Source organism: Pistacia vera, unplaced genomic scaffold, assembly GCF_008641045.1.
Source record: "Pistacia vera cultivar Batoury unplaced genomic scaffold, PisVer_v2 Contig151, whole genome shotgun sequence".
Taxonomy (NCBI): domain Eukaryota; kingdom Viridiplantae; phylum Streptophyta; class Magnoliopsida; order Sapindales; family Anacardiaceae; genus Pistacia; species Pistacia vera.
The window spans coordinates 1,028,178-1,044,094 of NW_022195586.1; the positions used below are offsets into that span (position 1 = coordinate 1,028,178).

The following is a 15,917-nucleotide window of genomic DNA, read 5'->3' on the forward strand; positions in this document are numbered from 1 at the left end:
ACAATCCCATCATCCATGTGCAGGCGATCCCTTTCGCCCTATCCCCAGTCATTTCAATGCATTATACCTATATATATATATATATAATATAGAGTTATAGGAGAAAAAATGGAGACAAAAAGCCCAGTCACGTGATCGCAGTCGACACAGAGTCCCCACGCAAAGTCCTCTTTTTCTGCTCGGTCTCAATCCCGTTCCGATTCCCGATTGCCGATACATTTATTTATTTATTTATACACCGCCCTTTCCGTAAAAGCCAATTGTGCTCATCTTCAGATATATTCAGTATTTTAGTATCATTTATCAAATGAAATGATTCTTCCGTGTTTCTTTTTAATTACCTAATACAAGTTAGGCCCGCTAATTATGATTGAGATGGGACCATATCTCGTAATTTCATCATATTGATTCGATTCGGTCATTTAATTGTGTTTTTTGAGGACCTTATGCCTTCAATCAAGGGATTTATTTTGAGCCACAAGACAAAAGCAGTACTTCAAAGTTCAAAACACTTCATCTTGTTCATTTCCCACTCAAAACACTCAATATATGATACATACATAACTGTTAAAAACACATAAAAACAAGCTTAATTTATACATCAAATTTAAACGACAGATCAAAAACTTGGCAAAATCTTAAGAGCTTTTTCACCCACACATCCATGGCTGCCTGCTGGATCATTATGTTGCAGCAAACTTGTTAATCAAGGCCAGTGCGTTGCTAGTAACTTGAGCAACATTAACAACTTGACCTTTAATCGAATCCTTGATCTTCCCATTCAAGGCCTTGCCGGCAAAACCATCAACGCAAGTGTTCTCATCAGTGAGAGCTGCACTGACCCAGGTTTCCACATTGCTCATGTGCATCAAAAAGTCCTGACCTTTGGCTTGACCCATGTGCTTCAGCTCCTGAACCGACTTGCTCAGCCGGTCCACGGTGTCGCTCATCTCTTCCACGCAGTCTGCAATAGCTCCAATCTCCCTGTGCTTCAAGTTCTTGAACTTCTTCAACTTTGTGACGAATGATTTAGTGGAATGTGCCCTCGACAGGCTCACGGACAAGGCCGCGAGAGCCAGCTGGCGCGGGCTCTGTTGAATTGAAGTGGCGTAAGTTGAGAGAGACTGGACGCAGAGAGCGGGGTAAGTAGTGGATTTGCAGGAGGTTTTAATGAAGGTTGTGTCACTAGAGCTCTTAGTGGGGATGGCCGTGGTGGTGAAGTATAATAGGGAGAGGAGTAGAAGAAGAGAAGCGGCTCTTGCCATGATTTTAGATGCCAAAAGACTCTCTTGTTTCTTGGAGTGATGAAAACTGCAATGGGATTGTGAGGAATGAAGAGTGCAAGTGTTTGTATTTATAGAGGTTTGAGCAATTTGTGCTTTTTCGTGGGCCACTTTAATATTAAAAAATAAATAATTATATTAAATAAATAAAGTTAATACTTTGATAATATATTTAATCACGATAATACTATATTTATAATGTAAATTTTAGAATAACCTTTTGAAAAAAAAGTTTAATTGGAAGTGTATTACAATATAAAATTAAGAAATTAATAAAAATATCTCTTATTTTTATTTATTTATTAAATATCTCTATAATAAAATATTAAAAGTTAACAAAAACACTCTTAATCCACCCATTAAATACGGACAGTCGGCCAGCACCGCCAGAGGGTGGCCAGAGTATTTTTGTAATTTCTAAAAAACTATTTGGGAGTGTTTAGTTAAATTAATAAATTTAGAAATTTAAAAAAAATTAAAAAATATAGAATAATATTTTGGTATAATAATATTTTATTGTTTAACTTTTTTGGAAATACTAATAATAGTATTCCCAAAAGCGAAACAAACGAAGCCATAAACTTTTTTTTTATAATTTTGATGTGATAATTTATAATTGATCAATTTATAAATATATCTTATCTACTTATTATAAGTCTTACCTACTTAATTACGAATTAATTAATTATAAACTATTTTATCGAGATTATGAAGAATAATTTATAAAATTGGGTTATGAGTTTATCATTATCTATTTTTTATCAACTGAATTCAATAAAAGAGTAAAGGTAAATATTATTTTTATTCATAGATATTTTCTATTACTTTATTTTAAACTTATCACAAACATTAAATTTTATGTCGGAGTATGGGACACTGGACAGATGTGATATCTATATATTATGATTAAAATGAGCGCATGATAGTGTGAATTTCCTTTTTCTAGGGCCTTAGGCTACCCGCTACCGACATAAAGGGCATTTCCATTAGAAACGCTAAAATAGTGTCCAAATTTTATTGCAACCAAACACTAAAAGCCACATTAAATTAGTACGACATGAAATTTTTTATTTCTTTATTTTTGTTATTTATTTTTTTAATTTATATTTATATTAATTTAATTATTATTTATAAATTTATTTTTATAATAATTATATAATTTAAAAAATAATAAAAACATTATAATACAAATATTAAACTTTAACACTTTCAAATAAATTAACACTAATTTAAAGTTATTATTAGTAGTTAATTAATTATTAATTAATAAAGTTATTATTTTCAATATTTAATTAATAGATACAAAAATAATTAATAAAGTTATAAATATTAAACTTTAATAACTTAAAAATAATACACAACTTTAAAGTTATTATTAGTAGTATATATAAAAATAATTAGTAAATTAAATTATGTTTAAATTAGTAGAAATAAAAAGAAAGATAATATTATGTGCAATAGATTGGAGATGCCGTGTGAAAATAGTATGAAAATTACACCGATTTGATGTGAAAGTTACGCTGATTTATTGTTTATGGTTGGAAATGGTCTACGGATAACTAATTTTGGACTTGGAAACACCTCATTGATTCCGGTTGTTGACTTTTGGAAGAAGAAATAAAGTTTTTAAGGTTGAAATTTGAAAATAAGTGGTAGGCTACCACTAAACATGAGCATAATCGGAGATTATGGCTGAAATTTTTACATATTTGTCTTACTTGCAATACTATTGTTATTGACTTTGAAAGCCCGCAGCATCAACGGTCAAGACATTCCCGTGATCACCGGCGCTGCTTACTGTAACAATGGAAATGAATTTTATATATTTTCTGATTATGATCAGAATCTTTAGTTATGTAATCACGATCTTAATAAATGAATATATGATATAAGATTATAGACAAGACAAGAGAAGAGAAGTATGAGAAAAGATTGTGTCCACTTAAATTAAAGATTTTAAGATAAGTATGAAACCTGAAAATTGGTCTCAGTCACGTACGTCTTTTGATAAAGCATCAGAAAACCTTTACTCTGTAGCTTTGGAGGCTTTTGATGTTCGTGTCATTTCAATAAATATTCGCAGAATGCACATGCCACTTTTTTCTTTCTTTTCTTCTCTTTTATCAGTTGGTGAGGCAATTAGATGTGTATTTCACAAAAGAATTATCTGCTAGAAGTGTAAACAAAATCGTGGAAAAATAACCCGTTCAACCCGACCCAGCCTAGCCCATGGCGGGTTATAGGAATTGGTGGGCCGGGCCTAGCCCCTCTCTTGGCCAAAAAGGCTGATCCAGCTCGGCCTGCCAATCCTAACCTGACGGGTTTTGATACGGTCGCACCGGGTTAGCCCATAATTTTTTTATTTTTTTCTTTTGTGTAATTGTTTTTACTTTTTAGTTAACTTTTCAAATATCAATAATTCAATTAAATTAATTTTTTTTTAACATTTCAAATATTAATTCAATTTTAATACAATGAAATTGTAATATAAGAAAAATTAGATTTATTTATTTATCAAAAAATAAAATAAGAAATTAAAACAATTATTGCCTCGTTAAAAAGCTTACTAAGAAAAACCCAATAGGACAAAAACTTGGTAAGGAAAAAAGAGTGTAATAATTGATAATTAATTTACAAGTTACAATTTACAAAACAACTAATTTGGGGGTTGGCTAAGATCTCCCACATCCGTATCATCTATATTATAAAATTGAAATGATTCTATTAAAGTTTGTCGACAACCTTATATTGATCTTGATGGCGCAACTGTTCCCAATCTCAAAGACATGCGGGGACTTCAATCATTTTTTGTGAAAGTTTAGTCCTCCTTTCATTTAAAATTCTTCCACTTGCACTAAAGGTTTGTTCGGATGAGACAGTTGAGACAAAAACAGAGAAAACATCCAAGACAAGTCTTGATAATACCGGAAAAATACATTTTCTGGTTTTCCAATATTCTAAGACATCAAAGTTGGCTCTTTGTTGTGGATCTGCTGGTAACACTTCGGGCGTTCCCAAATATTGGTGAAGCTTATTACTTTGTAACTGCATAGAGGACAGTACATTTGTTATTGGTGCTTCTAAAGAGGGGGCTGTGCTTCAGATTCGGATCCTCTTCGGCCTATTAAGTGCACTCCAGGAGTCAAAGTCTTCATTTGTTTCTTCTGATGCAACTTCCCCGGGTATTTCACTTCTTTGCTAGTTCTCATACATGTTCTCATATTGTAAATATACCTATGCTAGACACTCTCTTACCTCTCCTAGTTGATTGGCATATGCTTCATTTTGTAAATTTTCAGTTAATATGTTTAAACCATTTTCTAAACCTGCTACTTTAATTCTAGGATCAAATATAGCACCTAAACAATACAGAAAATGAATGAGTTTCCAATATTTTTTAAATTTTAATTTTATTGCCTGTATTGGTTCCGCTAAAATTTAATTGTTTCTGTTCTTTCTAAATAAATTTGAAATTTTTATAATTGTATGTATTACCAATGGAGTAGTAGGATAATACACACTAGAAAGATGGAAAGTGGATTAGTAAAAAAATTTAAGAAAAGAATAAAATTTTTTAGCTATATATCAATCATTTTCTACCAAATAATGAGGACCTCTATTGTTTGCTACAAAATAGCTAATTAAATTTGCATAAGGTAAACATGAATCAAACATTAAATAAGTACTATTCCATATAACGGGCATGTCTAATGCAAAAGTTTTAGGAGACATATTTGATTTTATACAAACATCTTGAAATTCAACATTTCTTTTATTACTACTAGTAATCCAAGCTAAAGAATCCATAATTCTATCAATATTATTTTTAATTTTTTTCATATCACTTTTCGCAATTAAATTAATGAAGTGACATGCACAGTATTAGTGAAAAAACTTCAAATTGTCATAAAAAGAAAAATTAATTTAAAAAAAAATCGATAGCTGCACTATTAGCACTTGCATTATCTAAAGTTAAACTTATCATTTTATTAACAACATCATAATCTTCTAAAATTTCAATAATTTTATTATAAATTTGTTGACTACTATGATCCACATCCATTAATCTAAATCCCAATAAAGATTTATTTAATTTACATTCGTTATCAAAATAATGACTAGTCACACAAATATAATCCTATTTAACTCTACCACTCTAAATATTGGCAGTTAGAACCATACTAACATGATAACTATGTATTTTATTTTTTTATTCTAATTTCATTTTCCCAAACAATTTTATTAAATCATTTTTAATTGCAATTTTAGAATAACTTTTAAATCCTTAAAAAAATAAATTTTTAATAAATCTTTCAAAATATTTATCTTCAACCATATTAATAGGTTGATCAGTTGCAGCAATATACAAAGCTAATTGTTCCCTATATACATCAGAATTATAACGCCAAGTAGTACTCATATTAGTTATTTGAGTTTGGTTGGTTTCTCTATTTTCATGTTGAGTAATATGTTTATTAGCATGTCTTTTTAAAGTACTAGTAACAATACTTAAATCAGCTTTATAAATATTTCCACAATACTTGCATCTTGCTTTCTTCACTTGAACTCCATTTTTTATCTTGTAAAACTTATCGAAATGCACTTGAACGTATGATGTGTGCCTGTCGTCAATTTCGACAGAGTTGATGAACCCACTTCTGCTTGAGACGAAGTTGGACGAGGACGACTTCTAGAACCACCAGGAGTTGTAGCAGCATAAGGAGGAATCGGGGGAATATTATGAGGTGTATCAGATTATGAGACTAAGAAAGCGAGACTATTTGATTCTATTGCATTTATGTTAGTAAATTTAGGGGGACTAGGATAATTTCCTTCATCATCGGAATCGATTGGATGAAAATATCTATCCATTGTAGTTAAAAAAAAAATTGATATAGAAGAAATAAAAAATTAAAGAAAGAGAATTAGAATTTGGAAATATGAATTGAAAATTGCAAAAACTGATAAAAATTAAAATGAGAACAAATTGACAACAAAGAGAATAATTGAAAGATTTAATAGAGATTAGAGAAAATGAGAGAATTTGGGATATAAGAAAATACGAGAGTTTAGACCCTATTTATAGAAAAAAAAAAAAAGGGAAAGGAAAATGACGAAAAAGACCCTTCCAACTGCTATAAACGGCCATATTTCAAGGGTAAAAATGGTATTTGTAAAAAAAAAAAAAAAAAAAAATATAATATAATATATATATATATATATATATATATATTAATAATTTTTTTCGTCCAACTCAACGGAGTGACCGTTAGCTTGCAACAGCCAACCAACCTACCGGGTTGAAAACTCCCAACCTAGCGGGTTGGAGGGTTTTTTTTTAAAAAATAAAAAAGTTAACTCGCCGAGTTGACATATTAAAACCGACCCGACCTGCCTTTTAGGGGTCCAGATTGAACCCATTTTAATGCGGGCCGGGTTAGGGTTGACTCGCCTTACTCAGCCCATTTGTTCCACCTCTATACACAATCATTAAAGTACATATGTAACCACCACTAGATGACTTGATGATAAAAGAGCAAAGAGGTCGAATGTGGATTCTTGAATTCGAGTCCCCCAAGCACTAGTAGGGATGGCTACGCCCGAAATTTACCCGACTGTTAACTTCAGGGCCCTAAAAGATTAGTTAAGGTATACGTAAACTGATCCGAATGCCCGTGGCTAACCAAAAAAAAAAGTACATATGCTACATATCCTTTTCGCTTTAATCTTTACATTACACATTTACACAATAATTTGCTCCCATTATTATTTTTTCTTCTACTTCAAGTCCATATGCATTCACTGAGTTTTCCGTAGTTAATATTTTGACATTTCCAAGGCTTTCTAAGTTCTTGTACAATGGTACTCCTGTGAACAGCAGACAACCTGGTGAGTGGTGGGGCCTTGAGCAACTCACAACTTCCCCAGAATCCACTAAATGATCGATGGAGGAAGATAAAAAGTATAGTGGTGTTTCATCTGTCCCATGGATATCAATAACCAGCAATATTTAAGTTTACCCCTTCTAACACAACTCATACTTCCTCTTCGATAAGCCAGAGATTTTAGGGCCAGTTTCGTTTCTCGCTTCTCAATATCAAAACATGACTCTACATGGCAGTCTACTATATCAATCCTCTGTCCAATAGCATTGTTTCCACTTCCGCTACATCCTCCAACCTACCTGCATTGCGATAAATCCTCATTAAAAGTTCGAAATTATGTTCATTATCAGGCTCCAAATCAAAAAGCTTTTGAGCAGCAATCCCCCCAATCTCTACATTCCCATGAAGATAGCAAGAGTATAATAATGCTCCCCACACAGTTGGACCAGCCTCAACCTCCATTTTCTCAACTATCATTGCATAAGCCTCGTCAATCATTCCTGCCCGTGCATACAGATTCACCATACATGCATAGTGTTGTGATCTTGGGCTAATTCCATACGTCTCTCTCATAATAGAAAACAATCTCTCTCCATCCTTCACCATACCTAAATGAGCACAAGCCGATAGTAACGACACAAATGTGATATTATCTGGCAAGACACCATCCTTCTCCATCTCCTCAAAATACATTAACACTTTAGGGTTCTTACGATGAGCAGAAATTATAGAATTCCATGACACAACATCTTTTTCAGGCATGTGACCAAATAACCAACTTGCTCGATCCAACTTTCCGCTATTAGAATATAAAACAATCAAAGAGTTAGCAATAGACAAATTCCATTCAACTCCACGCCTAAGAATCCACCCATGAATTTGAACACCAATCTTTAATGACACATTAGCAAGAATGGCTGATATAGCCACTGAATCGGGTTCAAATCCATTTTGAACCATCCCACCGAATATATCCAATGCCTCAATTAAAAGCCCGTGACGAATATAACCAATCAACATTGAATTCCAAGAAATCAAGTCCTTGTCATCATTCTTGTCAAAAATTCTTCTAGCCTTAACGATGTCACCACATTTTGCATACATGTCAACAAGCGCATTAAGCACAAATCCATCATAACCAAATCCAAAACGTACCGCGCCACGGTGCACCGCCTCACCGACCTGAATTGACCCGAGTCCAGCGCAAGCTTTCAAAGCACGAGGGTACGTAAACCGGTCTGGTTCAATACCCTCTTCCTCCATTTGAAAGTAAAGCGCTATGGCATCTTCATATTGACCCAATTCGGCATATCCCGATATAAGCGAATTCCAAGGAAACGCAAATGAATTTCTCTTTGGCATTTGATCGAACAGTTGGTGAGCGTTATCTATATCGCCGCACGACGCGTATAACCTCAACAGTTTTGCTGAAACGCCGACGTTTTTGCGTAAAATGTATGTGGGTATGAGACTATGAAGCTTAATTCCGTGATTAATGGATTTTAATTGGTAACATACTTCGAGTAGCGAAGAGAAGGTTTCAGTGTCTATGGTAATGCCTTTCTGAATAGAGGTTTCGAGGTCTTTAATGAGGGTGTCTAAGGCTTGAAGTTTATTTTGGGGTAATGGTTTGTGGGTGATTAGCAGTGGAGTTGGGGATGATTTTGGGTAAGAGGACAAGATGTTTTTCTTGTTTTTTAAAATTTGCTTCTGTTTTTGTTGTTCTCGTATTCTGTTTTTCTTTCTTCTGGAAGCACAGTGGAGTGTTAGGGAAGAGCTGAAGCTTGGTGGTTGTAGAACACTCATTGTTTTTGGTTTAGGTTTTGGAGATGACCATATGGAGGGAACTCATCTTATTGGGTTTTGTAATATTATATTGAACCTTACATTTTCTTTTTTTATTCATAAAAACTTTTAAACAGTTTAATATATAGTAAGATAACTATTTGTGGGCGTTTGGTTTGAGGTTACGTGGGATTACTTGGGTTAAGTCATCCTATATTATTTTATTACTATGTTTGGTTGTCAAGTAATATAAGATATCAGTAATCTTCAAATACCAATAATAATTATTATTAGTGATATTGGAGGTAATCTGATTACCTCTATTTTCTTAGGTATTCTAAGATTACTAGGTTTATCTTTTTTTGTTACAATTTTATCCCTTATTAATAAAATTTTAGGATAATAATGCTCTTATTTTTAAATTTATTTACATGAATATAGCTTTTACTATTTCACCCTAATTAATTAACTTTTTGGACAAAATTACCCTTGAATTCAAAACAAATTGCAACCCACTCAAGTCATCACCCCCACCAACATGTCGCTGCTGACAACCACAGCCGCGGCCAACCGTCGCCACCATCAGAACGACGCACAGAAGGCCGAAAATGACCGTCATGCACCGATATGGCCATTTCCGGCCAGATCTAATCTAGACATTAAAGGCCATCGATCTGGCCATTTCTGGCCAGATCTCTGGCCGGAAATGGCCATTAATATAACTTTTGATCTTTTTTGAAAATTTTAATAATTGTTTGATTAAGAAAATGTTAAAAAAAAAATCAATATTAATTTATTAAAAAGGGTTTAATATACGAGAATAGATCAAATCAAATTTGTAAAATTGAATGAAAATAGATTTGAAATTTCAACACAATAAGTAAATTCAAAAAGAGGTTACGTGATATGAATTCATGCAACCACAATTCATATATCACCTTACTTCAACCAATTCTAACTCAATCTAAACTAGGACTTACTTGTAACACCCTAAAACAAACCTGGCCAACACTCCACAAGCACACACAACCCTTTTGACAACTTAGAGCAACACTTTTTATCTATTTTCAATCAATACAAACTCATTCTACTTGCAAACACAACACAAATGGGATCACAAACACGGCAAGTCAAACTCGGAATTGAGATGAATGGTAACCAAAGGGAAAAATAACTTACAAGAAAGATGATCAATGATCATTCAAGCCTAAAGGAACTCCACCAGCTTGAAAGATCAATCCACCATCAAGATTGGCCGAACTTGGATAAAGGAATTAAAAAAAAAACAATTCTCCAAGACAAACACTATTCATGTAATATTCATTGTCTCTTTCCTATTATGAAAGAATGGTCTTTATATAGGCTTTACAAAACATGAGAATTACCCTAACAAGTATTATATAAATATTACAATAAAATCTTACACAAAATATTAAGGGATAATTCTCTACCATGCAATTACAAAAGTGCAAACCATACCCATTTAATGTTATGTCTCTAATTACAATTTTCTTGATTTTCCTTCACCAATTGAATCAAGTAGCATCCACAAATTGAACTTAGACCAATTAAGCTTCTTTCCATTTGATCTCCATAGCTTGGGCTACAAAAAAGGGTTTGTGCCATGTCTTGGACCCTTAACATCTTTTGGACAAGTTTATAAGCTTCCTTGAGTGCTTGAGCCGAATGTTGTCCTCCTTGTAAGACTTGGGGTTCTTGAATCTTCAATAAACACTCGTGTATGTTTAAAGAACACAATAGGCTTGGATTCTCATCACTGCGGAAAAAACTCAAAATTTGAGCTTATCCCGTAAGCTATAAAATAACTTATTTAAAATTCTGTAAGTACTTTTATAACGCAACCAATCAACCTAAAAAAATGTTTCAAAAGTATATATGGTTCCGTTTAGTTCATTATTCTGATACTTTTTAGAATAGTATTTTAGAAAAAGTAAAGTTAGAATTTTTACGAGAAAGGTAATTATTAATATTTTGTGAGTTGAGTAAAATAAAATTGGATTTTGAAAATATTGGAACAAATATATTTTTAAGTTTTTAGAATAAAATAGAGAAATAAGATAGGGTAATAACAGTGAACCAAATGACTTTAAATAAGTTTTTTCGGCCAGTAAATAAGTCAACCCAATCAGGCTCTTAATACAGTCCATTTGATATTAAAAATAAATAATTTAAACTTATTTATTAGATCCTTTAAATTTAATTAGATAAAAGATCGCCGGTAACTTTTGTCATCCTCGATGTCTTATCTTCCTTGTCTTACAAAAGAAATGAGAAAGAAAAAGAAATTGCATCATATGTGATATGATAATTGAATATTCATGGTCATCAGTTGAATGATACCACTCAAACCACTCAGAATTTTTTGGCCTGTGATATATCATAGATGGGGCTTAACTACAACAGGGCATGAGAGTCCCGGCAGAATATGCTAAGTACATGTATCCTCATGAAGGAAAGGGCAGTAAACAGAGTTAAAAGAAATTGCTGCCCTCTAGTCTGATAGATGTTTGTATCTACAAGTTCCCAGAATCCTTGCTGAGAATATCCACTCCTTAAGATAGTAGTTGTGCAATTAATCATATGATGTTGGGGAAATGGGCACCGCTAACTCGCAAGAAATACCTGAATTTTCCATGCTTTATGTTACTCTTGACTCAGTATGATTACAATTCATCCGATCAACTGCTGCAGAATAGAATCAGCTAGACTCAGAGGCTTTTAAATATGGTTTTTACTAAACATGTGATGCGAACAAATCATTCAAAGACCAGATGTGGTATAGACAAAAGGGGATCACAAGCATTGAGATGAATGAATAGGTATGACACAAATTGTTCTCATGGATGGACTCACATATTCATGAGTAGGGGCTGGTGACCCAATCAAGATTTTTTTCATATTAATTTGGTTTAAATTTTTTGCTTTGACCAAGTTATATATGTATTAATGTTTATAGATTTGACCACACTTATCTAATTTCTTCTATTTTATGTTGTATTATTTTGAATTTGTACTCCCTAAAGTTAATTCCTAGGTCCGTCCTTGAGTGTTCTGGTATGATCACAACATCAACTACAAATATAAAAATTTTCACAGCCAATGGAAGAAGTAGTTCGTTTGGTTGACAAATGAAGCCATATTCTTAGTAAAACAATAAGTAAAAGGTAAACACTGAATGCCACGAGACATACCTTACCAGCAAAAACTGGGCGAACCTGTTCAAATATTTCATCGACTGTACCTACAGCATTGATCTGCATGCAAAACCTTCTGTCACTACAACTGAGGTATAATTTTCAAATTTTGAAGCTATTTTAGAAAAAGATCTCTATGAACTCAGGTGGACTGTGAGACAGAGAGGACACAGGTTAAGAGAGGGAATAAATGCAAATAAGAAAACCCAATCCACATCCTTGAACACTATGTCTGTTCTGACAGTCCAATTAAATTCATAAATAGGAATGAAAAAGCTGACAGGTTAAACTTTACTATAACTAATAAGCTAATAAAATTCTGACCCCCTATTCACTAATTACTAAATATTACCGTATAAAGTTTTCCCCTCTTTGAATAGTAATTGATAACAGGAAGATTTAATGCTTCGAACACTATGAGACGTTTCTTGATTGTAACTATGTTATCATCAACTCGACCCTGCAATTAAACAATATGTTATCTTAAAGAGTGGTATCAACAGAATATCTATACATGGAAAAGTATAAGAGATAAGCACCTCGTTACGGTTCAGAACTCTTTTCACCATCTCTTCTTGAGGACAATCAAAGAAAATAACAAGATCTGGTTCTGCTCCAGTCTGCATCAGAAACAATATTGGTCATCTCATGCAAGTGTCCTTAAACAAATGATAAATATGGGTTCTTTTTACTGGTTTACTTGAACTTGTTTTCAGGATTATTACTGCGTAAGATCTCCCTATCAGGACCAATTTACTCTTATATCTCCTCAACCCCAACCACCCCACCCCCTTTTCTTTCTCTCGAGGCCACGTGTAGGAAGAATCTCATGACTTCACTAACAGGCTCATTGTACTCAACAAATGTAACAAACTTTATTAACCTTAATCATGTCCATCATATGTATAGCCAAATAAAGCCAATACAAGAAACAATAAAACATAACTTTCTTCAGCCCATTTCATAAAAGAGGAAACAGAGAGAGGAACTCACAATTTTCTCAAAAGCAATGCGATTCTCCTCAGTTCGTGGAAAACCATCAATGAGGAATCTACGGCTATCACTTGATTCCATCTCCTTTTGGATCAATTTGACAGTTACTTCTGATGGGACAATCTTTCCTTCCTTAATTGTGTTAAGAATCATGGCACTGAAATTGCAGTTCCATTTTCAGAGGATTCATAACTTTGAAGGTATCTATAATTGAACAATTCTCAATAATGGGAATGAGAATCATTACCCATATTCACTGTTAGAAGCTATTTCTCTCCTCAATAATTCTCCTGCACTTAGATGCTTGAATCCAAAATTGTTAACAATCTTAGCACATTGAGTACCTTTTCCACTACCAGGGCCACCTGAGAGCTTGGGAAGAAAAGTTTCTATCACATATACGCATCATAAATTTTATATTGAAGCATCAAAAAGTTTTGGAAGTAATATCTATGGAAATCTTCACATGGACATGCCTACTTTTAACATTTTTTTAAGTAACCAAAACTGATCAACGTTCTTTCAATCTGATCAGTCTTGAAAATTGATTTATCAAGATGTGAAAGATGTGAAGACCCACCTTAACAAAAATCAGGGAACAAGTTATCTAAATCCATACCTTCTTCTAGATATCCCAATATGCTTTAGTTGAGATTTAAGGAATGAGAACTTTAAACCATGAATTTGGTACCTTAAGAACATCAAAGTACTTTTTCATGACAGCATACAAAAAATTAATATGGGATCCTTTAATTAATCACTAATGATATACAATTATTACCTAAGACAAAAGTGATGAATGGAGCTTTTCCTTTTGAGAACAGTCCACCTTTTGCCTGCATCAAAATAAGGAGCACAATTAACACAATCCAGTTTGACAATTAAGTGCTCTTTATATATGCCCTGCATGATGGAGCAAAAGATTGTCAGTACATCCCACATCTATGGATGAGGGTCAACCACAGGAAAATAAGCAAATACTCGTTGAAAAAAATAATTCTCATAGTTCAACTTAAGTTTCAATTTGATGTTTGGAAACCTTATACTTTGTAACAGACTTATTGCAGGACATAAACATACTATATATAGACAGCAAACCCAATGTTGTATAACTGCCAAACCATAAAAGATTAAGTAATAATAAGGGATGTAGCACAACTAGAAATCCCCACATAGAGAATTGGTGATGCTGATTGGTGATGCTGGGTAAGGCTTAATAGTTGATGATCTAACGAAAATATTTTGAGCTATATTGTAAACTGAAGTAAACTGAAATTACCCTCAGCTTTAGAAAATCCCTGTTTCCTTATAAATTTCTTAAAGTTTATTTAGTAATATCAAAATTTAAGGCACAATAACTTTATGTTTTTTGGATTCAGCTACAAAAGCATTTAGAAGCTCCACCACATAAAGTCTTCAATACAGGCATAGTCAATGTAGACAATGATAAAATATTTTTGTGAGAACCAATTCCAGTTAATACCGAACATTAGCCACACTGTAACCACTCATCTTAATCACTGAACCTTACCAAACAGTTTGATCAAAGTATTCAATACCTGAGTGGGTATATCTGTGGTAAATGATTCCCATATCTTGAATTTATAAGCTGCCTGCATTGAATATAAAATAATCAAAGGTAAAGAGAAGTTAAGAATCTAAATATGAAAATGAAGCAAAAGCTAACACCAAAGCAAGAAATGAAAAGGACTATATGATTTGCAACTTCAATTTCTAATTGGCTATGAGCCTATGACTATTGACAATCAGGAACAAACATTCTTCTCTCATCAACAAATCAAAACTGTAGCGAACCCATAAAAATTACTCATTTTAATTGCGCTCCCTTCACATTCCAAAATAATAATAATCTGTAAACATTCTTCTCTCGTCATCTAAAATCTTCATTTCTTGGTCATGAACAAAACTACACCCCGATAACAATCACAGTTTCTAATAATCCAACATAATGCCTTCAAGCTTAATATCAAATTCAATAAGGCGTTTCAGGTTTCTTAGAGTGGCAACAGAGCGCAGACGCAAGTAAAATCATCATAATTAACATATTCATTACAGTTTGGCGCAATATCATATTAGCAACATTCATATTCGCTGTTAATTAAAAAAAAAAAATGAATCGTAAACATCATCATTTGTACTAATAATGAGAGCCCAGATAAGCTTCAACAAATCAAGATTTAAAAAAAAAGAAAAAAATGTAATTTAAGAGAGGATGATGTTGAAACCCGTGAGTTGACGATGGTTACCTGGTTAAGATAGGACGATATTGAGGAAGAGATCAAAGGAGAAAGTGAAGCCACGCGCCTCCACATGTTTCTACAGCAGCGTTTTCTGTAAATTAAGTAGATCAAAGGTTCAGTGAGACATTTAGTCGAACAAGTAACGCCTCGTGCGAGGAAGAAAACAAAAAAAACAGTCGATTATTACTTTATGAATAACTACTGAGAGTGTTTGAGCTAATACAGGGGCGCAACGTGCGCGGCACATAGTGAATGAAAAAGCCTGTGACTTCATGCAAATGCAAATTCTAGTTGAAAACCTTCAAACTCAAGCCACGTCAACTCTTTTTTGGTCAAATTATTATTAAACCCAATCAAAATTTGTTATTTGACTTTTCTTTTCTGATAAAAAAGTATTTTTTTTAATAAAACAACTTTCTTTATTTTGTCAATATTATTTAAAATAAGTTTTAACTTTTCAAAATAAAAAATTAATGTAATTCTCTTTTGTCAAAT

General features: G+C 33.0%; 3 protein-coding genes across 14 annotated transcripts; all 3 read right to left on the reverse strand.

Moving 5' to 3' along the window:
• Positions 1–544: 544 nt before the first annotated feature.
• On the reverse strand, positions 545–1,322 carry LOC116124319 (21 kDa protein-like). Its single transcript, XM_031410039.1, has one exon. The coding sequence runs from the start codon at positions 1,263–1,265 to the stop codon at positions 684–686; it is 582 nt and encodes a 193-aa protein (XP_031265899.1). The 5' UTR covers positions 1,266–1,322; the 3' UTR covers positions 545–683.
• Positions 1,323–6,992: 5,670 nt separating this feature from the next.
• LOC116124327 (pentatricopeptide repeat-containing protein At4g25270, chloroplastic) lies at positions 6,993–8,983 on the reverse strand. Its single transcript, XM_031410050.1, has one exon. The coding sequence runs from the start codon at positions 8,972–8,974 to the stop codon at positions 7,409–7,411; it is 1,566 nt and encodes a 521-aa protein (XP_031265910.1). The 5' UTR covers positions 8,975–8,983; the 3' UTR covers positions 6,993–7,408.
• Positions 8,984–11,242: 2,259 nt separating this feature from the next.
• Positions 11,243–15,695, reverse strand: LOC116124287 (UMP-CMP kinase). Of its 12 annotated transcripts, XM_031409982.1 has the most exons (10): positions 15,610–15,695; positions 15,429–15,513; positions 14,721–14,774; positions 13,943–13,997; positions 13,409–13,526; positions 13,162–13,318; positions 12,708–12,788; positions 12,521–12,628; positions 12,171–12,228; positions 11,243–11,596 (listed from the first exon to the last, which is right to left on the reverse strand). In XM_031409982.1, exons 2-10 carry the CDS (start codon positions 15,492–15,494, stop codon positions 11,547–11,549), a joined length of 747 nt encoding a protein of 248 aa, XP_031265842.1. In that variant the 5' UTR covers positions 15,495–15,513; positions 15,610–15,695; the 3' UTR covers positions 11,243–11,546. The 12 variants fall into 12 exon arrangements, with proteins under 12 accessions (XP_031265842.1, XP_031265844.1, XP_031265843.1 ...); XM_031409984.1 differs by lacking the exon at positions 15,610–15,695 and having other exon boundaries at positions 11,243–11,656; positions 15,429–15,599; XM_031409983.1 differs by lacking the exon at positions 15,610–15,695 and having other exon boundaries at positions 11,243–11,659; positions 15,429–15,599.
• Between the last annotated feature and the right edge of the window lie 222 nt (positions 15,696–15,917).